The sequence below is a fragment of the Microtus pennsylvanicus genome, chromosome 13 (genome assembly GCF_037038515.1).
Source record: "Microtus pennsylvanicus isolate mMicPen1 chromosome 13, mMicPen1.hap1, whole genome shotgun sequence".
Lineage (NCBI taxonomy): Eukaryota > Metazoa > Chordata > Mammalia > Rodentia > Cricetidae > Microtus > Microtus pennsylvanicus.
This window is the reverse complement of record NC_134591.1, coordinates 72,916,123-72,943,105: the sequence shown is the minus strand read 5'-3', so window position 1 is coordinate 72,943,105 and position 26,983 is coordinate 72,916,123. Positions and strand designations below refer to the sequence as shown.

Below are 26,983 nucleotides of genomic sequence, written 5' to 3'. Positions count from 1 at the left end.
AATAAATCTTAAAAAAAAAAAAGTGGGGGGTTGAGAACCGGAGCCTCGCTGCTTGGTATAGTCCAGCTTTGCTGTTAATAGACTTAAAGGGCTGGGGGAATGCACACCTTTAATCCCAGCACTCGGGAGGCAGAGGCAGGCGGATCTCTGGGAGTTCCAGGCCAGCTGGTCTACAGAGGGAGTTCCACGACAGTCTCCAACCGCTACACAGTAACCCTGTCTCAACCCCCGCCCTCGCAAAAAAAAAAAAAAAAAAACCTTTAGAGATGGTTCAGCAGTTAAGAGCACTGGCTGCTCTTCCACAGTTCCCGGGTTCAATTGCAGCATCCGCATGGCAGCTCACAGCTGTAACTCCAGTTCCAGGGGAATTGATACCTTCAAACCAATGCACATAAAATAAATTATTTTTAAAAGGGGGGAAGTTGGCTCCATTGGTAAAGTGCGTGCTTCACAAGCATGCTGATCTGACTTCATATCTCAGGGCCCACATGAGAAAAGGCCAGGCGGCTCGGGGACCTCTGACCCACAAGTGCATGCTCACATACGCACACGTACCCTAGACAAGAGGAGGCAGATTGTAAGGATCGAACAGGTTGCCACGTGGAAGACACTTAGCTGATAGCCGGCAAAGAACACACTTCTTAGGTGTGAGGTCACTGGTTCAGAGACATGAGATGCCAAGTGGCGCTTGCAGAAGCTGGTGATGTCTTGCAGACCTACATTCATTTCAAGTCAAGCCAGTGGCTGCTGGGTCATGTGACCACAGCGGACTTTTAAGAGGGGCTATGAAGCCAGGTGGTGGCACTCGCCTTTAAGCCCAAGCGTTAGACCAGGCCAGCCTGGTCTACAGAGCGAGTTCTAGAGTTCTAGGACAGCCAGGACTGTAAGAAAGCCTGTCTCGAAAGCCAGAATGAATAAATCAATAAATAAATAGAGTTGGAGAGGTGGCTCGGTTAAGAGCACTGACTGCTCTTCCAGAGGACCTGGGTTCACTTCCCAGCACCCAATGGCAGCTCACAGCTGTAACTCCAGTTTCAGGGAATCATAACAATGTACATAAAGTTAAATAATTTTGTTTAAAAAAAAAGAGGGGCCGGGCGGTAGTGGTGCACGCCTTTAATCCCAGCACTTGGGAGGCAGAGGCAGGCGGATCTCTGAGTTCGAGACCAGCCTGGTCTACAAGAGCTAGTTCCAGGGGGCTGGAGAGATGGCTCAGAGGTTAAGAGCACTGGCTGCTCTTCCAGAGGTCCTGAGTTCAATTCCCAGCAACCATATGGTGGCTCACAACCATCTGTACTGAGATCTGGCGCCCTCCTCTGGCGTGCGGGCATACATGGAGGCAGAATGTTGTATACATAATAAATAAATAAATCTTAAAAAAAAAAAAAGAGCTAGTTCCAGGACAGGCTGGAAACCCTGTCTCGGAAAAAAAAAAAAAAAAGAGGCTATGAAGTATAATCTATGTGTTTGCTTTGTGTGTGTGTGGGGGGGGGTAATTCTTTCATTACATTTATTCTGTGGTGTGTGTGTGTGTGTGTGTGCGCGCGCGCACATACCAGGGTATGGGCATATACCCCAAGCTGGCTTCAAACTTGATCCTGCCTCAGCCCCTTGAGTGCTGAGGGTTAAAGGCCCATGCCAACTTAGCTAGCTAGGACATTGAAAACCCTGTCTTAAAGGGTTTCTCTGTGTAGCCCTGGCTGGCCTGGAACTCATAAAGGTCTGCCTGCCTCTACTTTCTGAGTGCTGGGATTAAAGGTGTGCACCACCACCTCTGATTTCTCCATGGGGTTCTTAAATCGCCCAGTTCTTTACTTTGCTTGAGATAGTGGAAGTAAGGCAAGCTGGGGAGGGGAGGGGACAGAAACAATCACCTGGCCACACAACAGAAATCCCAGCGACATATAATGAAGCTAGTGCCTCATAGCTGTGAAGTCTCCACACCTGTTTCCCCAGCATGGATTAAGATTGCACTAAATTCCAGGTCAGACAGCGACAGAGTCTCTTGGGAATTGACTTAACCCCATTTCTGTCACAGATCAGGGAGTAGCAGACTTGACTCCCAGCTCTGCTCCGAAACTGAGACTCCCAATTGAGACCCGCTGTGTTTTGTTCTCTGACATAGGGCTGTATGAATCATATCCTGGCCTCACCATGGCTGTGTAGCTGAGAAGGGCCTTGAGCTGGACTCCTGTGCTCCTGCCTCCCGAGTGCTGGGATTACCGGGCTGTTCCACCACCCCCCGGCTGCAGAACTGTTTGGACTTGAGTTTTCTTGGTCGGTCGGTTGGTCGGTCGGTTGGTTGGTTGGTTGACTTTTTCCGAGACAGGGTTTCTCTGCGTCCTGGTTGTCCTGGGACTCGCTCTGTAGACCAAGATGACCTCAAACTCACAGAAATCCGCCTGCCTCTGCCTCCCGAGTGCTGGACCTAAAGGAGTGTGCCACACCACCTGGGAGTCTCAAAACCCTTCCATCTCTATTTTAAGGCTCCTAAGTGATGTGCTTACTTATTCACTCATTTTAAGCAGGTCTTCTGTACCCTAGGCTGGCCAAGAAAGAGATGGAACTGAGAGTGAACCCCCTGCCTCCACCTCCTTAGTGCTAGCATTACAGGTATGCACCATCGTACTTTATCAAGTGCATGAGCTCAAACCCAGCGCCTCCTGCCTACTGGACTGGTACTCTCACTACCAACTGAGCTGCAATCCCAGCCCCTGTGTTTTGGGTTTGTTTTTGTAATGCTGAGGCAGGAGAGTATTTGCTTAGCACTAAATACCCAGCGTTGCAGAGAACAAGACTATAAACTTGCTGTGTCAGGGGAGTACGTGTCAGAGGGCCAGGACAGAAACTCACATATTCAGCTGGAGAGCAGACAATGGGAAAAGGGTGGGACATCCATTTAAGTAAAAATACAATGAAATAGTTTTGGGTTTTGTTCCTTTTTTTAAATATTTATTTATTTACTTATTTATTATGTATACAATATTCTGTCTGTGTGTATGCCTGCAGGCCAGAGGAGGGCACCAGACCCCATTACAGATGGTTGTGAGCCACCATGTGGTTGCTGGGAATTGAACTCAGGACCTTTGGAAGAGCAGGCAATGCTCTTAACCTCTGAGCCATCTCTCCAGCCCCTTGGGTTTTGTTCTTGTTTTTTAAGTTTTAGAAAACTTGTGCCTGATGGTGGTGGCACACACTTTTAATCCCAGAACTCTGTAGGTAGAAGCAGGCAGATCTCTGAGCTGGAGGCCAGCCTGGTCTGTAGAGTGAGTTCCAGGACAGCCAGGGCTACAAAAAAAAAAAAAAAAAAACAAAAAACAAAAAACCCTGTCTTGGAAAACTAAAATAAATGAATGAATGAATAAAAAAAAATAAGTAAGTTAGTAAATAAATAAATGCCAAAAGTACATGTTAAATGTGGGCTTGGCTGGTAGAGTGCCTATGGGCAAGCGCAGGCCCTGGGTTTCATCCCAGCACATCAAGTGGGCGGGCTGGCACATGCCTGCATTCTCAGCACTGGCAAAGTGGAGACTGGAGCGTCAGGGTTTCAAAGCCACCCTTGGCTACACAGCAAATCCGAGGCCAAGCTCAGCACCGTGAGGCTCTCGAAACAGAAAAAGGCGTCACAAGCAGAAGAGAGAGAAATGGCTCAGAAGAGGGTGAGATTGCTCCCAGATACTGCTGCTTTGTTCTGAGGCATTGGCGACCTGTTCTTATCTGTGAAGTCACTCCCTCCTAGAATGGTTTTCCCTCTTCAGTCCTCAGAGCACGCAAGTCTGGTCATGACCCAGATCTGTCCTACATGGCCCTCCTCCACGCCTCCAATAGCCCCTCCCTCAGAGTGCAGGCCAGAACCTTCTTAAGGTCTCCAAGGCTCCTTTACTCTTCAGTTGTCATCCGCCAGCTCCCTCCCTGGATCCAGCTCTAAGCTTCACTGGCTGCCATGAATGTGAATAAGTCACCCTTGCTCCTTCCTGCCCCTTAAAGCCTTAGCACCCTGCCATTCATTCTTTTTTTTTTTTTTTTTTGTTATTTTTCGAGACGGGGTTTCTCTGTGGTTTTGGAGCCTGTCCTGGAACTAGCTCTGTAGACCAGGCTGGTCTCGAACTCACAGAGATCCGCCTGCCTCTGCCTCCCAAGTGCTGGGATTAAAGGCGTGCGCCACCACCGCCCGGCCCCGCCATTCATTCTTCAGCCTGAAATGTACTTACCCCACGTTCCTTCCTTTTTCTCATTTCTCTCGGTTCTTTGTGCAAACGTCACCCTTGGCGGTCTGTGGCTACTTTACCCAAATCCTAGCTGCCTCTCTTTCCTGCATGGCTTTCTTCTCCTTAGACTGACCCCTTATCACGCAATCTAAAATTCTCTCCTGTATCTTGCTTTAGAGTTGTTTTATTTTTGAGACAGGGTCTCTCTGTACAATTCTGATTGTCCTCGAGCTTACCGTATAGACGAACGCTCTAACCCCCCCGTGCTGCACGCCCAGCCCTGACTCTCGTGTTACAAAGGAGTAAATTCATAAGCACAGTTATACTGCCTCCATTTCCTCATCGCAAAGGCCCCAGTGGGTTGTGTCATAGATGGGCTCACAAAGCCAGTGACAGCTGTGCCTATCTGAAACCCACCCATATAAAATAAAATAAAGTAAAAATGATAAAAACTTTAAAGTTTTAAAAAAACGCACCCCCCCCACACACACACATGCCGTATGGCAAGAAGTTGCTTGAAGGCTTTGTAAGCTAGGAGGTTTCTACCCACCCATTTTACTGACTAGCTAAAATTCGAAGGAACTGGGCATTTAATACAAAGTCAAATGCCCTAGACAAAGCTGCCTTACTTCGGTTTGTCCAGTCCACTTCTGGATACTGTGCAGCATGGGGGACCTAGAACCAGCCTGTCCCACTGTCCCCTCTCTGGTAGGGCTCAAACAGCTTCGCCAGCCTGCTGGCCGAGAAAGTGATTCCTCTAAACACAAACATAATTGTCTAGAGTCGGGAAGAAAGAGAGGAATTCTTCTCTTTTTATTTATATATTTTTATATATGAGTGTATTATCTGCACATGTGTCTACCTATCACGTGTGTTCCTGGTACCCAAGGAGGCCAGAGGGTACCAGATGTCCAGGGCTGGAATTACCAATAGTTGTAAGCTTCCATGGGGGGTGCTGGACTCTGAATCCTGTGCTCTTCTGAATCACTGAGACGTCTCTCTTTTGAGACAGGAGGCCTCCTCCAGGTAAGCCTGCAAGTTGAGGACGATCTTCCCCCCTCTACTTTCCAAGTGCGGGAACTCCAGGCTTGCGCCCCAACGGCTGGCTTTGAAATCCTTTTGTCTGTGCCACTGATGTGGAAACCAGGGCAAGTGTCTTGCCTGAGGCCCTGGCGTGAATCAGCACAGGCTCTGGGTTTTTGATGCTTTTGACTCAGAGTCTCATGAGCTGCTCACGTGATAGGGAAGTGTTGTGTAATAAAAGAATGGCTTTTCATTTCCAGCTTCGTGATTCCCAGCAGTAAGATGCCTGTGTTTCCCAGAGTCGCTATTTTTTTTATATTTTTAATTTTTTTTTTATGTGTATGATGTTTTGCCTGTGTGTCTCTGCACCATGTGCGTGCTTGGTGCCCCTAGAGGCCAGAAGATGTCTGGTTCCCTGGAAGGGCAGCTAAAAGATGTTTATGAACCCCCATGTGGTTGTGGGGAATCAAACCCAGGTCCTCCAGAAGAGTAGCGGGTGCTGAACCATCTCTTCAGGCACCCTGTTTGTGACAGGGTACCCCAAGCATGGTGCAGTGGCCTGCTCATGAACACGTGTGTGGTCTCTTTTTCAGTCAGAAGGTCCCTCTCTTCCTAGATACACACTTACCCCAGAACACCCTGGGAAGCTGGCGAGCAGAAAACACATGTTCCTCCAAAAGCTGTAAAACGTTGTTTGGGACTGTAATCCTCCAACAGGTGCGACAGCATGGCAGAAATGCCACCTCCTTCCCCGTAACAGAGGAAGTGGACAATCTCAGCACATGGCCAGAATGAAAATACCTGTTGCTGGGACAGTCTCAGTTGGTAGAATGTCTGCCTAGCCTGTACAGAGCCCTGGATTGCTATCTTTTGTGTTGTTTTTGTTTTTTTGTTTTTTTTGGCCTGGGGGGGGTTCGAGACAGGGTTTCTACGTAGCTTTGGAGCCTGTCCTGGAACTAGCGATTAAAGGCGTGTGCCACCACCGCCCGGCCCTTTATTTTATCTTTTTTAAAACAAGGTCTTGCCGGGCGGTGGCCGCGCACGCCTTTAATCCCAGCACTCGGGAGGCAGAGGCAGGCGGATCTCTGTGAGTTCGAGACCAGCCTGGTCTACAAGAGCTAGTTCCAGGACAGGCTCCAAAACCACAGAGAAACCCTGTCTCGAAAAAACAAACAAACAAAAAAAAAATAAAACAAGGTCTTACTACGTAATCCTGGCTGGCCTAGAACTCCCTATGTAGACCAGGTTGTCCTCGAACTCAGAGATCTGCCTGCCTCTGCCACCCTACCTCCCTAGTGTTGGAATTAAAGGTGTCGGCCACCACACCTGTTTGTTTTATTGTTGTTGTTTTTTAAATTATTTATGTATGGGGAGATCAGAAGAGGGAACCAGACCTCCTGAGCTGGAGTTACAGGTCATTGTAAGCCAGTAGGGGTGCTGGGAACGCATCTCCAAGTCCGCTATGAGACAAGCAAACACTCAGAGCAAACACAAGCAAAAACTACAGAGCCATCTCTCTGGCCCAAAGCTCTGATGCCATCTAGTGCCATATAAATCGGTTGTGATGGCACATACCTGCCACTCCAGCCCCCGGAACTATCAGAGGTTAAAGTATTCCTCAGCTGCAAGGAGTTCGAGTAGAGCCTGGGCTGCATGAAATACTCTTTAAAAACATACAAAAGGGGGCGGAGAGGTGGGGTGGGGATGGGATGAGGTGGGGTGTGGCGTGTTATCAAAACACTTGCCTGTTGTAAGGACACTGCCCCCTTACCCAGTTCCAGGCACTGTGACTCATTCTAATCCCATAGCTGGGCACCCAGGCGCAGAGCAATTTAGACTAATTGGTGAGTGGCAGGCCAATGAGAGATTTTGTCTCAAAGAAGGATAGTGTTGCTAAGCATGACATGGTTCCTAAGCATCACACACACACACACACACACACACACACACACACACACACACACCTGTCCTGAGTTCAAAACATGAAGAGGCATTTGTTGGAACATGGTGCTGAGCAGCTGACTTGACGTTTAATAGCAGGGAATAACCACATAGCTCATAGCTTATACTTTGGTCTGAGCAGTTCTGAAGAGCCAGGCCTGTAACTCATAGGCTGGGGCCTGTAGGAACCCTAGCTAGAAGGGATGGGTAAAGGAGTCATTCATTCAGACTAATCTTTCTTCTCCTTACCACAGACACCTCTGGGCATCTGTCTCTTTCTTTATCGTTAATGTAACATGTCCTCTGCCCTCAATCTTTTCTTTACTTGGGCAACAAATGCAACCTTGATCCCCAACTCTTTTGCCCTCTACCCAGTTCTATGGCAACTCTGTTTTTCTTGGATTCAAAACAAATTTAAAACTCCCTGGCTTCAGTTGTTCTAGAGACTCTACTTTTCTTCTAAAGGTTAGACCAAACCCTTAGGGTGGCCTGTTAGAACAACCTACAACAACATAAAACAGGTCCTGGGGTCAGAAAAACTTCTGAGTGATTCCTGGAGTTGTGATCTAGATTCTATGGAAAACACTTATTTCAGGCTGATCCTGGTGGTGTGTGTCGCAATACTTGGAGTCTAAGGCAGGAGGATTGCCTCATATTCAAGGCCAGGAAGGGGTGTGAGACCGCGGCTCAAAAACTAGTCCTGGATCTACTGGTGTGGTTGTACATATCCTTGATCACAGAACTGGGGAAGCAGAGGCAGACAGATCTCTGTGAGTTTAAGGTCAGCCTCGTCTACAGAGTGAGTTCGGGGCAGCTAGGGCCACAGGGTGAGACTTGTCTCAAAAAACCAAAGCAAAACAAAACAGCACTGGAGTTATAGGCATGGCCTAATGTTTTCGCCTAGGTTTTTGTTGTTGTTTTGGTTTGGTTGTTTGAGACAGGGTGTCACGTAGCCCAGGCTGGCCTCCTACAACTCACCTCTCTCTATAGCTGAGAATGGCTTGTTAACTCCTGATAGTCCTGCCAATAACAGCTGTGTGCTGGTCTGGCTAACGCTAGCCCCAAGCGGAATCCCAGATTCCCTTTCCCTTTGCAGAGTTTATTTTTTCCCCTTACTCACTCCTAGGAAACAAAGCCATCACCATCTTTGGTCTCCCTTTGGTGGTCAGGGAAAGGGTGGGGTCCTCTCTTCAAAGGTTATAGGATTGGTGGTGCTCCAAGGGGGACTTTGGAGGTGAGTTAGCCTGAGCAGACACTGTTTGAAAAATAAGGAGCCAGAAGTGAGAGTTTTGGTGTCTAAAGAATGGACATGTCGCTCTGTGAAGACGTGTTTATTTGGGGAAGTGACCCAGGGTAGGAGACAGAACCCAAGTGTCCAGTTGGTGAGCTTGGGGTAGGGTATGTGTTATGGTTCTTGGGCTGAGGGAGTGAAGCCCTTAGGGGCATAGCATGTAAGTGTCTTAGTTAGCTTTTCTACCGCTGTGATGAAGCATGATACATGGGGACCAAAGCTGCTTATTTGGCTTATATATCCTGAATTACAGTCCATAGAGGGAGCCAAGGCAGAAACTCAAACAGGGCAGGAACCTGGAGGCAGGAGCTGGTGCAGGGGCCATGGAGGGGAGCTGCTAACTGGCTGACTAATTAAGAAAATGCTCTGCAGGCTTACCTATAGCGACTTTATGGAGGCCTTTTCTTTTCCTTCCTTCCTTCCTTCCTTCCTTCCTTCCTTCCTTCCTTTCTTTCTTTCTTTCTTTCTTTCTTTCTTTCTTTCTTTCTTTCTTTCTTTCTTTCTTTTTCTTCTTCAAGACAAGCTTTCTCTGTAGCTTTGGAGCCTGTCCTGGAACTAGCTCTTGTAGACCAGGCTGGCCTCGAACTCACAGAGATCTGCTTGCCTCTGCCTCCCAAGTGCTGGGATTAAAGGTGTGTGTCACCACCGCCGGCTAGGAGGCCTTTTCTTAATTGAGGTTCCCTCCTTTCTGATGAGCCTAGCTTGTGTCCCTGACCTAAAGCTGCCGGGACAGGGACTGAAGGTATGAAGCCTGCTTGGGAAATGGGGCTGTTTTGGAAGTAGGAGAGCCACCAGGGATTTGCAATGACCTGAAGTTGAGGACTGGACTTCGAAGATGATCCGTTGGATGTTGGGGAGGATGGAGGGTTGAGCTCTGGAGTCAGGGCCAAGTTTGGATCCTGGAGCTTCTATGCCGTCTGAACCCCTGAACTCTGGGTAGGTGTTTCTGACTGGCCAGGCCTTGGCTCTACAGTCTCAGGCGTGCGGGTATGTATGGCGTCCCCTGTGGGCAAGGGTGAGGAATGCCAGATTTGTGATGGGGGAGGGGCGCTGTCTGTGCTGGTCCTGAGTGGGGGTCTCCAAGGAGTTGGACAGAGATCCTGGGAGGAGGGTCTTTGAATGTTGCGGGGGAGCGGGATGGGAGCAAGGAGGGAGGGGGTGACCTCTAAGGAGTTATGCGGGTTTCCAGACCTGAACAGGGAAGGCCTTGTTGCGGGGGTGGGGGATAACACGGTGTCTCTGCGGAGTTGTGCCGGAGTGGGTAAGGCGGTTGTGGGGAGGGGCGGAGAGACAAGGTCTCTGAGTCCCTGAGTGTTTGAGGTCCGAGTCTCAGGGATGCCGGGTCTAGGCGTCCCCGGGTCTATGCGATGCCGGCTCTATGAGATCCCGGGTCTGTGTGATCCGAGTTGTGTGATTCCTCCTGGGTCCCCGGGTCTCCAGGTCTCCGCGTCCCCGAGTCCCGGAGCTCGCAGGTCTCCGCCGGCCCGGGACTCAGAGGAGGCGGGCCCGCCCGGTCCCCGCCGTCCCTCTCGGCCGGTGCTGGCGCCGCCCCGACTGACATCAGTTCCTGCCGCCGCGCACAGCCCGCGTCTCCTTCCCGGCTCCGCGCTCGGGAGGCGGCGGCGGCGGCGGCGGAGCGAGGCCCGGGCGAGGCGAAGCGAGGGCGGCGGGCGCCGGGGCCCGCGGCCGGCACCACGGAGTCCCCGCACGGCCGGCGGCAGCGGTTGGCGGCGGCCCCGGGCGCCCGGCGCGGGAAGCGGCGACGGGGCGGCGGCGGCAGCGCCATGGAGCCGCGGGAGGTGAAGGACCGAATCCTGGAGAACATCTCGCTGTCGGTGAAGAAGGTAAGCGGCCTCCTTCGGTCCGGGCCCCTCCCCGGGCCCTGTCGCTCACCCCCCGGGTCGCCTCTGTGCCTAGGATCCCTTGCCACCGACCTCCCGGCGACCCCGAGCCCTGCAGGGGAAGCTGGCGGCTCCCGGGAGCACCGCGGCCTCTGAGCTATTTTTAAGAAACAAAGTTGAGGTCAGCGTTCTCGGAGCTCCCCGGTGCCCGACCTGGCCTTGCCGTGCCGTCCCTAGAGGGGCCGATGACACTTAGGGAAGGTTCCGGGGACGACCCGACACAGTGAGCATCCCCAAGGAATCTACTGCATCCACCCTTACTCAAGGCAAAGGCCGAGGACCAGCACTTGCCTGGCTCCTGGGGAGTCTCCAAGTCATCCTACTCTGGGATGACCGTTTAGAAAAAGCTCATTGCAGAGTTCTGATTGAGGACCCGAAGTGCCTAGGATTGTATTTTTGGATAGTGAGTCGTGGGACGTAGTGACACTAAGAAGCTTTGCGTTGGGGCTTGCTAGCGTTGGCCATCGCCCCAGTTCCTGATGGAATGACTACCTGCCAAGGGCATGCACACTGGTGAGGAGACAGGCCAGTCTCAAAAGTTCGGGTGTGGTGGTGCCTGTCTGTCATCCCAGCGCTCAGGAGGCCAAAGCAGAATCCTGAGATCTAGGCGCGCCTGGACCACATAGTGAGACCCCGTCTCAAAAACAAAAAGTAATAGGTAGGACCCACAAACCAAAAAGATCCCAAGCTAGGTGGTGGAATTCATAGTCACCGAAAACCTACATGGGCCATCAGAAAAGATTTATTTCTATTTAGTTTTTATTATTTGAATGCCTGCCTCGCCTGACTGGAAAATATTTAACTAGCTTTCCTTTTCTGCTCTTTTTTTTCTTAAATTATATTTTATTTACTCTGTGTATGTGAACGTGTGTATCTCCATATATGTGGGTGCCCACATGCCCAGGTGGGAGAGTGGAGGTCAGAGGGACAACTTTTGAGAATTGGTTCTCTCCGGTCATGTGAGTTCCAGGCATCAAACTCAGGTTGTCAGTTTTGGTAGCAAGTGCTCTACCCACTGAGCCATCTCTCTGGCCCTCTTCTTGCTTCTCGTTTCTTCGTTTCTTTTTTTTTAATAGTCTCGCTTTGCAGACCTGGCTGGCCTCGAACACTACCTCCCAAGTGCTAGCATTAAAGGCGCACACCATTATGCCTGGCCTCCTTTAAGGTTCCTTCTGCTTCTAGCTGGGCATAGTGGCACATGACTTTGTCCAGCACTTGGGAGGCAGAGGTGGAGGAAGGCTGCTTTCTATGAGTTTGAGGCCAGCCTGGTCTACACAGTTGGTTCCAGGACAGCTGCCAGAGCTATGTAGTGATGCCATAACTTGAAAATAAATAAAAAAGAGTTCTGCTTCTAATAAGACTGCTTAGTTGGAAGGCAGCTGGAGCTATGTGGTGATAGTCTATCTCAAAACAAGGAAGAAGAGTCCAGCTCCAGCAGTGGACACAGAGGCCTCTGCAGGCCAAGTCTCATCTATGCTCTAAGAGCAGCCATGGCAGGCCCGGTAAGGTGGTGGAGCCGGTAAAAGTGCTTACAAGCCTGAGTTGGTGTGCAAACTGAATGGCCTGGGTTCAACCCCCAGAACTCAACAGTGGAAAAAGAAGATTAAATTAAAAACAACAACAACAAAAAGTTGGAGCTGGGCGGTGGTGGCACGTGGTGTTTTTAATCCTAGCAAGCCTGAGGCAGAGGCAGGTGGATCTCTGTTAGTTCAAGGTCAGCCTGGTCTATACAAGAGCTTGTTCCAAGCCAGGCTCCAAAGAAACCCTGTCTCAAAAAAAAAAAAAGTTGGTAGAGAGATAGCCTGGCAGCTAAGAGCACCGGCAGCTTTTCAAGAGGACCTAGGTTGGGATTTCACTGCCCACATTGGGTGGCTCACTATTGCACTACTTACTGCTTGTAACTCCAGTGCCACGTGACCCAAGCCTGTTCTGTCTTTTCAGGCACCTGCACTGTGTGCACATACCCACACACAGAGACACACCTTAATAAAAATAATGAAAATAAACCTTTTAAGCCGCAGCTATGGCCTCCAAAGACTCTGTGTTGGTTGAGAGAGGGAGCCTTAACTAAGCCTTGACAAACTGGTAGAATTCTCAGAGAGAAAGAAGTAGATATTCAGGCTTGAAGGAGCATCCCTAAAGAAGTGGGAGCCCCTAGGTGATCTTCTGAGGACACTGGGAAGACAGACTAATCACAGAAGTATCAAGGGTTCTGCTGGATGTGGCTAGACTGTGCACCCTGGAGAAGCCATGCAGCCTGGCACACAGGCCAGAGGCGCATAGACCCAGGCCCGGCTTTGGATTCTGGATTTATCACTGGGCATAATGATGCTTAGCAGACCATGGAAGCTCTGTTGACATCAGCAGTCAGGCTATAATGGGAATTCAGTTCCATGGGATGACATACCTGCAATGCTCAACGCAATGTCTGTGACACACTTAGGCCGAAATACTGTCTCAGCAGCCACTGCGACCTGCGGCATTTCCTTGTCTTTTCTCCGTGTGGTAGGGCTGGACCCCAGGGCCTGTGCATGTTCTGTGAGCTCTCCACCATGACCTATAAACACAGCCCTTTTTAATTTCGTTATTTTATTTTACTTTTTTTTTTTAAGATAGTCCAGGCTGACAAAAATGGCCTCTGAGGACTTTTGATCTTTCCCTCCCCCTCCCACATGCTGGAATTACAGGTGGGCATCACCACCATGGGGTGGGTTGCTGAGGATTGAGCCCAGGGCCTCTGGATACTGGGCAGGTGCTCCACCCACTGAGCTACATCCTGAGTGTTCCTTTTTTACCTTTCTGAGACAGGGTCTAACTACGTTGCCCAGGCTGCTCTTGAACTTATGTCCTCTTGCCTTTGCTTCCAAAATAGCTGTAATTATAGACCTGGGGCACCATGACCTGCTTCCTGTAAACTTCTTAAAGAATCTTCTTAAAGGTATTTTCAAGCTGCATAGCTTTCACTGAAATTACCCAAGTCTTTCCTTTTTTTTGCCCTAGAGCAACCAATTGATGGGTGAGGCTGTATCCCAGCAAACCTTTATAAAAATAAGTAGGCCAAATTTTGGTCCCCAAGCCGTTGTTTATATATGGACACGTGGGTCTACCCTAAAAAGTTCCTGTCAAGGCGGGCTGGGGAGCGCTTTCAGAAGAGTGAGTGTGACCAGGCCTGAAGTATTCCTTGTGTATTGCAGCAGCATCTTTATGTTATAGGTTTGTGGGGTGAGTGTGGGCACCGTGAACCACATGGTGATGAAACATATTCAGGTTCGTGTACCTTCCTGTGATCCTCATTGTTTTAGGCCAGCAGTTCTCAACCTGTGGGTCGCACCCCCCACAGAGGTCGCATATCAGATATTTACTTATGGTTAGTAGTAGCAATAGCAAAATGATGGTGGTTAGGAAGTAGCAACAAAAATAATTTTGTGGTTGGGGTGACCACAACATGAGGAACTGTATGAGGGTCGCAGCATTAGGAAGGTTGAGAACCATTGGTCTAAGCCCTAGGAAGGTCACATGGGAAAAGGTCTCCATCCACCTGGAAGCAACCTTATAGTAGAAGATAGGAATTAGCCAGGCCAGGGTGGTGCACGGCTTTAATCCCAGCACTCGGGAGGCAGAGGCAGGCGGATCTCTGTGAGTTCTGAGACCAACCTGGTCTACAGAGCTAGTTCCAGGACAGGTTCCAAAGCCACAGAGAAACCCTGTCTTGAAAAAACCAAAAAACAAATAAAATAAAAAAAGAAGATGAGGACTTTTTCGTCCAGTCTTATCGAAGACTTTCAGGTTCTAGCCAGTGCTGTACAGGCCTAAGGCGGAGTGTGATGAAGACTCAGGAGAGGCTAGCTTCAGCACAGATCGCTCCTGAAGGGGAAAAATAAGATGTATTCTAAGAAAACAGGTCTTTTCTTGAGTGAGGAAGAGAGACAGGGCGTCACGCTGTAGCCTAATCAAACTCCCTGTAGCCCAGGAGACCAGCCTCCGGTAACAGTGCCTCCCTGGCGTTGCAGCCTGTGACAATACGCTAAGCAACGCGTTCCAAACCATACACACATTGCGCACACCGCACAAACAGGCCTCACACAGGCATGCACCACACACACACCACACACACACCACACATGCATGTGCCAGACATGCCACACACATGCACACACCTGAAAATACGGACTGGTGGTGTAGCTCAGTGGGAGGCTTAGCATGCATAAAGTCCTGACTGGATCCCCAGCACTGTGTGGGGGTGCACACCTGTAATCCCAGCACTAGGAGGTAGAAGCAGGAGGATCCAAAATTCAGGATAATCCTCAGCTACATAGAGAGTTCTAAGCCAGCCTAGGCTATACCAGACCCCGTTTCAAAAACAAACAAACAAAAAAAAAACCAACAAAAAAAGCCAAGACACCCCCCCCCCCCCGCCCACCAGATTTAAACAATAAAAACACACACTCAGGAGCAGGAAGGCGAGGACAGAAGGATTGCCATGAAGCTAAGGCTAGCTTAGACCCTGCATTCAAAATTATTATCCTGATTATTATTTTTAATAATAAAGCCACAGGTACTTCAAGTATACAATGAAAAGTACTGTCCTGTGTCTCCCTCTTTTTAAACATGAATTCATGAGACAATGGTTGTAGCACAGCGGCTGCTGGTCCAGTCGGCTTCTTCGCCTGCTTGGTTTGAGGTAGACTGCCGCCTACTAAATGAGGCTCTGAGGGCCTCCTTCCCCCCAGTTCCGCATCAGCCGGAGGCCCCATCACACAGAGCCCCTTCCCCCTCCTGGCCCCACTGGGTCTGGATCCAGGCTGCAGCTGTTCCCCAGCCCAGCTGAGCATTGCTGCAGCAGAGGCTGTCCTAAGGGGTGGGTTTTTCCCTGATTTTCTTTTGTTTATTTTTTGAGACAGGTCTCTACTGTCTCCCTGGCTGTCCTGAAACTCACTCTGTAGACCAGGCTGGCCTTGAACTCACAGAGATCCTCCTGCCTCTACCTGCTGGGTTTAAAGGCGCGCGCTCCCACGTCTGGCCACCTTTTAACTCCTTCCCCCACCTTTTAACTCCTTCAGATAGCTTTGCCCTGCTAGTGCACTGAAAATTAGTGAACGTCCTGGCCCACTGCTCAAAATCAATTTGTTCTGTCTGCTTCCAGGGAAAATGTTCTACAAACCCCCAATGACCTAAGTCGCCCCGGGTGAAGAGCTAAATAAAATAATAGCCACGCACACATTTTACCAAGTGAGGTGCTTCCCTTTTCCTTCTGCTGGATTGTGGCTCTGGCCATGGGGCCTTTTCTTTGGTTGCAGAAAAGGCTGCGAAGGACCCAAGGACCCCCAGGCAGGAGTCACAGTGTGCAGGCCGGCTCCGACCCTGTAGGTCACCCCACTGAGGCCTAGGAACAGATGTGAGACAAGTGTTCCCTGCTTTTCCCGAGCCCTGCCCATTCGGCTTACAATATACTTCTCTTTTTATGCGACTCTTCTGACATCAGGTTTCTATTTGAAGCCGCGTGACATTGTGGTCCTTCCCACCCCATCCCAGAACACTCGAGAGGGCTTGTCCATCCTGGCCTTGGCTCTAGCTTAGAGCCATTCATATTGAAAGGCCTGCTCCTGGGCAGATAGAAACAGCCACCTGCTGGCAGTAGTGGGCTCCGTGGCAGACCAAGGCCAGCACTCAGGAGTCGGGTGCTCCGTTCTGTGGTGGTTCTGTGATCTCCCAGGAAACCCATCTGTTTGGAACCCGGTCTGAAAGAAGGTCATAGAAAAACTGAGCATCTGCTGTCGGCTGTCACATGTCAGGTCTGGCAGCAGACTGGGTGAGGGTGCAGTGGTCAAGATGGCGAGAAAGGAACAGCGTGCATGTTGCGGGGAGGAGAAGGCTGGCCCTTCGAGGTCGCTCATGGGGCAGACCGTTTGTCCTGCTGGAGGGCTTATCTCAGCCCCACGATCCATCGTCCTGGTGTGTGTGTTGCCGTCAGAACTGACAGTACTCCGTACCCACAGGAAACACTGGGGGCCTCCTATCTGCTGCACAGTTCTCCCAGGTGGCCGCTCTGGTGGCGAAGGGGCTCCCCAGTGTGGCGTTTGGAACCTGCCCTGCAGTGCGGCTAGAACTGGCCCCCTGGTCCAGCCTAGGCGGCAGTCCTGGTGGGTGTGAGCGGATGCTCCTTGCCAGTCTGTTCTCCCACTCATCCTCCTGGCTGCCTCCTGTGTGTGAATGTCTCGAACACATATGTGAGGCGGGGGAGGGGTGAGGTCTCAGGCCGAGGCTGGAAATCACTGGTCTGTTGGTTTCACCTGGGGACCTGAGCAGAGACACACAGGGAAGAAGGCATCTGTTTCCTATAGTCTATTGTCTTCTCCAGATAGCTGTTTAATAGCGGGACCCAAGAAAGTCAAAGTAACCCATTGGCAAGGAAGAACAAGGAAGGGACTGTGCACATTTGAAATCCACACGATCCCGACTGGAGTTTGTGGAAGTCACAGGTCACTGATCAGTTTTAGCACAAGTTCTCTGCTTTTTCTTTCTTTCTTTTTTTTTTTGTTTTTTTGTTTTTCGAGACAGGGTTTCTCTGTGGCTTTGGAGCCTGTCCTGGAACTAGCTCTGTAGACCAGGCTGGTCTCGAACTCACAGAGATCCGCCTGCCTCTGCCTCCCTCTTTCTTTCTTTTTTAAATGTTTTAATATTTTAATAGTTACAAATTCTTACATTTAAACCGTTAACACATTATAGGTACACTCGCTGTGCTGTGCGGTGGGGTCCAGCTTCTGTGCAGACATCTGGTTGTCAGATCTCCAGCTGTTGAAAGGACTGTTGTTTCTCCCATTCATTTGTCTTGTCATTTTTGTTAAAAATCAGTTCACCATATACAAGTGCATTCATTTCTGCAGTCCATTCTATTCCCTGTTAGTGGAGAATAGTACTTGAAGTCCAGCGTCTCTGAGGCAGGCGTGCTCATTAGCTACTGAAGGGCCATTTCTATCCCCCTCAGTGCGCAGAGGTCAGAATTGGAGGCATGCAGGTACACCACCCATTCTCTCAATTGACACGTGTAATTCCCCTTTAAAGCAATCATATCAACTTTCTATTTCCATTTAACATCATGGGGGTAATTTTATCCTTCCTTTCTACGTATCTGTAAAAAATGTCTCAAGCCTGAAAAAGCTAGCTTCAATTTTCCTCAAAGCATTTACTTATTTGCTCAGTTATTTTATTTAATGTAAGACATCATTGTCTCCTCTTCACTGTGAGGGTGTTGACACAGGACTGCTTTCACTAGATCTTGCTCCTGCCCTGCTACAAGGATAAGAACTCTTATGCCTTCATGAAGTAACCCTAGCCACTGGCACCATGACACCCTATCAGCCCATTCCTCCTCACACATACCTATTCTAAGCATTCCAACGCCGATTAGATTACAAAAAAAAAAAAATCCAAATTGCTAACTCTGTCCCAATGCAAACAGTTAAAAACTGCTTAGTTTGTGCATATGGATGCTCCCCTTCACCAAGGTAAGAAAGTGAAAAAGAATATAGATTGAACCAGAAACATATTAAACTTAGATTTATGACATTCACTGTGGTAATAAGACTGCTTAGCGGAAATACATAATGGGTTGCTAGAAACCTAAGTCTGGAGTTCAGACAGTGTAGAGAGAGAAATGGATTTGCTTGTACCTGCATGGAGAAGGGTATGAATGAGCTTTTATAGGGGACAGATAGGGTATAGAGAATAATACAACACATGATAACAAAGTGGTAAATTTGGAAGAAGGACCAACTGTGTCAAGCCACAGGTTTATTAATGGCAGTTTTCAAAAAAAAATATGAGTTTGACTATGTGGAGGTTGTTGGTAACTTTAGGAGGAATGGTTTCAAAGTCAGTGTAGACAGGGTCGGAATGCAGGGTCCAAGTATAGAAAATAAGGAAGCAGTCAGGCATGGTGTTGTGTGTCTGTAATCTTAGCACTCAGGAGACAGAGGCAAGAAAACTTCTAGATTGAGGCCAACTTGAGCTGTAGCATATAAGACCCTATCTCAAGAAAGGCTTAAAAAGAGAAAAAAAAGAGGGAGAACACACCTATCTAAACAAGTACCTTTTGTTCCATCAGTTTTGATTGTGATTGAAAAGGCAGAAAGGATACAAGGTTGTGTACTGGAAGGCAATATTTGGAAGGTAAAGGTAAACCACTTAGTCTGCTTTTTTTCCTTAGAGGGTCTCATGAAGGTCTCAGAAAGCCCTTGTTGGCCTTGAACTCATCACATAGCCAAGGATGACTTTGAACTTCTGATCCCCCTCTCTCCACATGGAGCACCTCACCCAGTTTTATGTGTTCTGGGGCTGGACCCCAAAGCTTTGAGCACACTAGGCGAGCTCCCCTCCCTGCCCACTGAGCCACATCCCTCAGCCTTACTCAAACTCTGCATTTTGGGTGTTTGGAGGCTACTGAGAGGAAAAGGGGATCCTACAAGTGGGCTCCTTACATTTAATCTGTTCAGAACCAACTCCTGTGTCCACACCTTTCCCGTCAGCAACACCACACAGTGACAGGACACCTGCCTCACACAGGGCAGACTCAGAGGGGCAGGGTGTCCAAAGCCGTTAATCTCAGAAAGAGCAGGGTTGACCTTGGAACCAGTTTTCTGGCTCCTGCTTTTTCCCATTTCTCTATGATGCCCGCCTTAAAATGATGATCGAGTCTCTCTAGGTCGGTCTTTGTAATGTACAAACAATGGATTCCATCACGACACTCATATGTGTGCATCATTATACTTTGCTCATGTGTGTCCTCTACTGCATCTCCGCTCCCCGTTCCATGGGTTAGCCTTGTGGGCTGGCCCGCTATGACTTTGTTTCGCTAGGGATCAGCAGTGAGCCAATCCTGGGAAACGGGTACATTCTAGGGTCAAACACGAGGCAGGTGGCAGTGGGGGCTCTATGGGGATATGTCAGTCAGTGAAGTGTACAAGGACCGGCGTGTGATCACCAGAACCCACTTCAAAAGGCTGCCCATCAGGTGAGACGGTGACAGCAGGGTTCCTGGGCTTGACAGCTAGCCATCCCCGCCCATCCAGTAAATTCCAGGCCAAGTGTGAGACCTAAGCTCAAAAACCCCAAAGTGTACAGTGTTCCTGAGGAACAGACATTAGAGGTGGTCTCCTGACTTCTGCATAACTCCCTACACACAAACATAAAAAATAAGTCTTTAGTTTGTGCTTGTTTTTTGAGGTAGGGTTCCTTGACCAGGCTGGCCTTGAACTCACAGAGATCTCCCTGCTTCTGGGACTTAAGGCGTGCACTACACCTTCTGGCCATGTAAAAAAGTAAGAATTACAGTGGCTGGATGTGTATTCCAAGCCCTCTCCCCTATCCTTAAGTAACCTTGGTTTGTAACCTAGAATGTTCCTGGCTGGTTTCCTCACCCCTGCATTTGCGTTTTCAGCCTGTAATGTTATCTGACTAGACCATGGCATTGCATGGGCCTTGGACTGGAGAAGGGTCTCCGCCATGTTCTCCAGACTAACACTGTATTTAGACAGTGACCTTGGTGGCCATTTTCCTTTGGCAGCACACTGCTTGGGTGGGGGAAGCCCTCGTGAGGTCACGCAGACACAGTGGAGAGAGGAAAGGGAACTGAAAGAGAGCAGAGAGGCAAGGAAGGTGCAGCTTGGGAGCCGGACTTACAGTAGGCTTTGAGAGATCCCTCCCCTGCATCAGCATGGCCCACAGCACCGGTGACTGAGAAAACAGGCAGGTGTCTGCTAGCCTCTGCCAGCACCAGCCTAGAAGAATGGAGCAGAACCCGCCAGTGCCTGCCTTCTGGGCGTCTGGTGTTTGCCAGGGACCCTTGACCTTGATTCCTCCCAAAGGGGTTCCTCAGGACTTTGCAGTCTGGGCAGTCTCTTTCCTGGAAGAACTATTCAACTACTTAAAGAATTCTTTTGAGGGCTGGAGAGATGGCTCAGCTGTTAGGAGCACTGGCTGCTCTTGCAGATGACTCTGGCTTGGTTCCCAGCCTGCACATAATGGCTCACAACCATCTTTAACTTCAATTCTAGGGGATCCAACGCCCTCTTGAGGTTCTAGACATGCTATAGCTACATACACAGATGCAGGTGAAACAATTTATACACAAAACTTTTGTTTTCAAAAAAGAGCAAAATTATTTATTGTTTGTTTGTTTTTTAAGACACGGTTTCTCTGTATAACACAGCCCTAGTTGTCCTGGAACTCACTCTGTAGACCAGGCTGGCCACGGGCTCACAGAGATCCACCTGCCTCTGCCCAAATGCTGGGATTAAAGGCGTGCGCCACCACCACTGCCTGGTGCAGCTGGTGCTCTTAGCCTCTGACCCAATTCTCTGGCCCTTAATTATTATTATTATTTTTTTTGAGATAGGGCCCCATGTATCCCTGATGGCCTCAAATTCCCTGTGCTACTGAGAGTGTCTGAACGTCTGACCTCCTACCTCTGTGTTACAGGCGTGTGCTACCATCTCTGATGTGTGTGGTACTGGGACGTGAACACTGGGCCTCTTGCATACTCAGTGAGTGCTCTCCCAGCTGAGCTGCATCCCCAGCCCAGGCTCTTAGAAAACATATTCTGTCAGTTTACCTAAGAGATCTGCCCTCCTCAGTCACCATTACAGCCTAAACAAGGCACACACACAAACTCCAGAACCTGTTTTCCTTTTTCCCTCAGCTGCTTCTCAGAGGAGCAGCCTAGTGTAGTGTCTGCTGCTGTCCTGGGCTGCGAGCAGGGATTTGGGAGGCGGCGGGAAGGCTGTAGGATCCAAATGTTGTATGTTCAGAAAGCTTTAGTTTTACCAGTATTGGTTCAAGGACAACGCAGGTTAGGGCCAACAGACCCTTTAGGGGTGACTGCCCCCCAGAGACATCAGCTCAAATCAGGAGTGCCATGCCCGTGAGGGAACGAGACTGGCCCTGTGTGAATCTCAAGGTCTCTCATTGGTTTTCATGCAGGGTGATTTTTGTGCTCTCCGGCTCCGTGGACCACTGTAACTGTTGTCACTGGGAATCTGTTCCAGGGTGAAGTGGAGTGGGACCTTAGGGTAGAGACTGTAAAACCAGCAGACTGAGTCAGAAGCTCTGCAGGTGTTGTTGGAGCTACAGACAGCCGGGGGCTGTACGCTAATGCTGGGGAGGAAGGAAGCAACTAGAACATTCCAGCACCATGGCCCGGGTTACGAAGCCCCTTGAAACCGGTGCTTTATCTCAAGTGGGTTAGAGGCGGGGGAGCCAGCTCTGGGGTCTCACTCAGCACATGTGGCCAGGTGGTAACTTTGCCTTCTTCGGCCATAAAGCGAGGGATCTGGTCCAGGAGTTATTTTACTGACTTTGCAGTGTGTGTACGTGTGTGTGTGTGTGTGTGTGTGTGTATGTATGTGTGTGTGTGTGTATGCTCACTTTGCTTGCTGCCACACACTGCCCCCACTCTCTGGGTCTCTCGCCTTTCACATGCCATCCTACATGGGGCATTTTTACTGAGGCCGTGGGAAACTGTTGATGGCCAGATGGTTGTCATAGAAACACTTGGATGTCAGAGTTCTTCCACCCTGGCCAGTATCCGGTCCTGACTAAGACCCTGCTGTTGGCAGTGGTGTTCTGCTCCTTGGATCACATGACACAGGCATTATTGTTCTTAAGGAGCTTCGTGGGACTGGGGATGCAGCTCAGTTGGTTGGGGGGGGGGCTGTCTAGCTAGCGTAAGGCTTGGGCTGTCCGTGATGACGGACACCTCTAACTTCAGCATTTGGGAAGCTGAGGCAGGAGGAAGGGACGTTCATGATCATCCTTGGCTGCATAGATCCCCTTTCACACCCCTAAAGAAGCTTCATTAAAAGAAAAAAAAACATCTGCCTTGGTTACTTACCTTGTTTGCGCATTTTTTTTTTTTTTTTGGTTTTTCGAGACAGGGTTTCTCTGTGGCTGTGGAGCCTGTCCTGGAACTAGCTCTGTAGACCAGGCTGGTCTTGAACTCACAGAGATCCGCCTGCCTCTGCCTCCCGAGTGCTGGGATTAAAGGCGTGCACCACCATCGCCCGGCTTGTTTGCGCATTTTTACCATACACCTATATATCTGTTTGTTTTTGATAGACTAGGTGATGGGTACCAGTCTTTCCCTTCAAGACTCTGGCATCTGTGCCTGAAGATGGTCCAGACTTCTGATCAATATTAAGCTGGGCCTGGTTGCAAAAGTTTGAAATGCAATTTCATTGGGAAGCTGAGGCAGGAGGATCTCAAGTTCAAGACCAACCTGAGTTACCTATTGTATCAGTCAATGTCAGTTGCTGTGAAGAGGCACAATGGGAACTCTTACAAATCAATGCATTTCACTGGGGGCTTGCTTACTGTTTCCAAATCTCAGTCCGTTATCATTGTGGTGGGGAGCGTGGCATGGCCGTGGGGAGCGTGGCGGCAGGGAGCGTGGCGGCAGGGAGCGTGGCGGCAGGGAGCGTGGCGGCAGGGAGCGTGGCGGCAAGCACGGTGCTCAATAAGTAGTTGAGACAACATCCTGATCCATAAGCAGAGACAGAGACAGAGACATGGACCTGGCATGGGCTTTTGAAATCTCACAGCCCACCCCGAGTGACACACTTCCTCCAAAAGACCACACTTCCTAATCCGTCCCAAACAGTTCTACTCCCTGGTGACCAAGTGCTCAAATATATGAGCCTATGGGGGCCATTCATATTCAGATCTCCACATATGAAAAGTTTTAAAAGGATCAGATTTATGGAGGCCCCCCTGAAGGGACATAGTCACACTGGCTCTTTTCCATCTGTCACTGATTGGACATGTTCTCTTTTGGCCTCTTCTTGAGAAGTTTAGGGATCAGAATTTGAGGACACTCCGATTCCCAAGATGATAAATGGTTGTATGGCTCAGTCTCTGCTGGTCCTCTGAGGACCTGCGTCAGAAAGAGCAAGTGTCTGTGTACACACAGCAATCCCAACACTTGACAGGCTGAGGTGAGAAGATTACAAACCTGAGGCCAACCTGGTGCACACAGTGAGACACCCTGACTCAAAATTGCACAAACAGAAAGTCCTGCGGTCTGTCCGGTCAGTGACCGTGCCTTGAAGAGAATTCCAAACCGCAGGGCAGACATTTGCGCTGTCACTTTGGGGACACACGATTGCTCGCACACCCGGCCACAACACTGAGTGAGGGAAGCTTCACAGGTAGATCGAGGACCCCAGAGGATCGCTCTGTCTGCTCCAGCGCTCATTCGAGCTCATTTAAGCGTGACCCCCATCGACTTAATTACGTAAAGGGTAACAGGTGAGGCAGCACCCGTCCTTCATTTGCTTCTAGACCTGGAATCTGGGCTCTCTTAGCAGGAAGCCCTCAGAATATGCATGTTCTTGGTGAGGCCATCAGGAAGGCTGCTGTCCCGGGTACCTCCACCCCGGCAGCAGAAGAGAGATGCGTCTTCCATGTTGCCAGGCTGTTTCTTTCATTTTTCTAGGTTTGTACCCTCTGAGCAGGGATGAGGCAGGCGCAAGGATGGGGCAGGTTTAGGAGCCCGGCTGCCTTGTGACTGGCAGGTGTGAGATGCGCATGCGCAGCTCGGGAGCCTCCTAGCAGCTGGGCGGTTAAAACAGCCTTTGTACAGCCCGATCCATCATGCCTTGCACACTCTGCTGATGTTGTTGAAGCAGGGTTTATCCTGCCCTGTGAAGACAGGAGTAGGACCCACTTTGTGCCCAGGGCAGCCTCAGCCAATGGCAGAGCTGGAACCTGGGTCTCTCTGTGTCTAGACAGCTTTGTGGCCTCTTTCAGTTCTGACTGACTAGGACACAAGAAGAGAGGTCACCTGCCCCCATCTTTGCACTGGGTCATTTATGATCTTACACAGCTACCCTTTAACCAACCCTAAAGGGTTGCACGGGACCTGTCATGGGATTCAGTGTTTTGGTTTGGTTTTGGTTTTTCGAGACCGGGTTTCTATGTGTAGCTTTGGCGCCTGTCCTGGAATCGGTGCTGTCCTACGGCACTTGTCTATAGGAGAGGTCTCAGGGCAGAGAGTGGCACCCGCCCCATCAGAATGCTGTGCGTCAGACAGCTCTTGGCTCGGTGGTGAGTGCCACCCATGGTTCCCTGATGTCACGGGGCTGCTGCAGTCATGTGATGACCAGTCTCCCCGGGGCGCTCAAAGAGTGCATCTTCCTGGCTTTAAGGGAGTTGAGGATGAACCAGGCAAGCGCTCCCTGAGCCCAGTGCCTGAGCACACCCCCAAATGGAGGACAGAGTAATCAGCTTAGCTAGTCCAGGGTGTGGTCTGGGAACAAGGCAGCCTTAAAATGGGCAGCTTTACAGAATAGTATAATAGTCCCTCTTTGGCCCAGCTGATTTTGCTTTTTTGGTATTATTTTATTTTATTTGTCTTGTAAGTGCATGCCGTGTGCCTGCAGAGGCCAGCATAGGGAGATTGGCTTCCCTGGAGCTGGAGTTACAGACAGCTGTGAGTCACCTGATGTGAGTGCTGGGATTTGAATTCACGTCCTCTGGAAGAGTAGCTGGTGCCCTCAGCCACCGAGCCATCTCTCCAGCCCCTTGATGGTTTTAAAGTTCCTCTGGTGGGAACTTTCTTACAGTCGCATTGTCAAGCATACCAGCCCACCTGTGTCTGTCACAGGAGGCCGGCTTTCTTGTTCTACCTGTTTTTCCCGCCATCCTTTTAGCAAAACTGGTCAAAGGAGTTTTTGGTATTTGTCTCGGGGCCCCTCCTTCCTCTCTGCCCTTCCTCTCTGCTGTCTTATTTTCCTGTAATTTTGAACATGTTCTTGCCATCCATAGCACCTTCAGTGTGCATTGCCTATAGACAGTTCTTCCCACAGGGCCTGATGCCACAATTACCTCCTCTAGAAATTGGTGATAATAGCTCTGGTGGTGGCGCACGCCTTTAATTTTATTTCTTGGGAGACTGAGGCAGGCGGATCTCCATGATTTCGAGGCCAGCCTGGCCTACATAATAAGTTCCAGGTCAGCCAGGGCTACACGGAGAAACCCTGTCTTGGGGGAAAAACTGGTGGCAAATATCCCTAATGCCATCAGGGCTGGGTCACAGCTCAATTGGCCAAGAGCAGGGTTGACACCCATGGAGTCCTGGGTTCCATCCCCAGCACTGCATAAACCAGGCCTAACCAAGCCTGTAATCTCAGCACCTGGGAGTTGGAGGCAGGAGGATCAGAAGTTTGTCATCCTGGGCTACATAGCAAGTTCAAGACCAGCCTGGGCTACAAGAGACCTTGACTCAAAGCAGAAAGATCAAGAACCTGCTGGGTGTTGAGTTCCAAATTATTGCAGTCCTTTAAAAACTCCTTGTTTACTCAAAACATGTTCAGTGGCACTCCCCTACCTCTCAGCTCAGGGTTTGTCAAGGTCCTTGGCCACTGTGACCCGGGGAACCCATGGTGCCCTCTGTCTGGAAATTCTTTCCCATGGCTTCTGCAGCATATGCTCTCTGGTCTGACTTCTGTTGCCCCGCTGCTCACAGTCACCCACCCTGTCAGCTGCTGGCTGCAGCCATGTTGGATCACTTAGTGGTGGCCCTGCCGCAGGACCTCATGCCTGCTGTTCCCCTAGCACACTGGCCTTGCGTGGGACTTCCTGGGGTTGCTGAAAGAAAGGCAGTGTGTGGTCCAGGAAGGGGCCTGGGTATCGCTGTATTTCTCAAGTTCTCCAAGTGCCCTGTGGAGCGCCCTAGTCAAAGGCTGGCACCCCCTGGGCAACACTCAGAGGACCTTTCCCTGACCTCAGCATCCAGCAGGACGGTCTGTGCATCTCAGCCCATTTCCCCACCACCTCCTGGAAAGCTCCCCTTTCACGTCTCGTGGCAGAGTGCCACCTGATCTATGAATGGGACCATTCTGTGGCTGGGACCAGAAAGCCTAGACTCACCATCGCTCCCTTTCCTCATACGTGCGTCTCAGCCATGGATGAACCCCTGGACACCACTTTCCCCTCCTTCCTCTGACCCCTCCTCACTTCCTCCACCACCACGGCTGCCCTGGTCCCCTCTCCCAACCAAGCAGTAGCCTGTGACACACATCTGACCAAGTCGGCTTCTGCTGCTCAAGCCTTTAGCAGCTTCACATCAAACTGGAGATGAAGCAGGAAGCCCTTTCATGGCCACATCCCATACGACTCCGATCCTCGTTCCCTGAACTCAGCCATATCAACTTCACTGTTGCTTCTGCCTCCGGACCTTTGCTCCTGTTCTGAGACACAAACACTCGTCCCTTAGAATCCTCAGTGATCGTCCATCCTTGGAGGGATCATCCCTGGTCCAGAATGAGCAACAGGCCCATGCCCTTCTTTGCTTTAAAGTAGTATTTATCATCCCTGATGCTGTATGGAATGTATAGTTTCATATTGTTTATCCTTAGCACCAGAATGTAAGTGTTCCAGATGCCAGGACGTCATGGACTTCTGTGAAGAATGGGTTCTGAGGCTAGGGACGCATTCGGTGTCTTCTGGTTGTTTAGCATGCACAAGGCCCTGGTTTTGAGCCCCGGGCTGCCATATTGGCCTGCGATGGGAGGAATGTTCATATCCATATATACTAGGTAGTTAGTAGTGTTTACTGAACTGTATGA

General features: G+C 50.0%; 1 protein-coding gene across 2 annotated transcripts in view; it reads left to right on the top strand.

Annotated features, from left to right (window-relative positions):
• The first annotated feature begins 10,104 nt into the window (after positions 1 to 10,104).
• Positions 10,105 to 26,983, top strand: part of Plekhm2 (pleckstrin homology and RUN domain containing M2) — a 51,518-nt gene continuing 34,639 nt past the window's right edge. The window contains exon 1 of one of the 2 annotated variants that reach the window (XM_075946567.1): positions 10,105 to 10,307. In XM_075946567.1, the coding sequence (XP_075802682.1) occupies positions 10,248 to 10,307 (60 nt within the window). In that variant the 5' untranslated portion in view covers positions 10,105 to 10,247. The remainder of the gene's footprint in view (positions 10,308 to 26,983) is intronic. The other variant, XM_075946568.1, reaches the window with a different exon arrangement.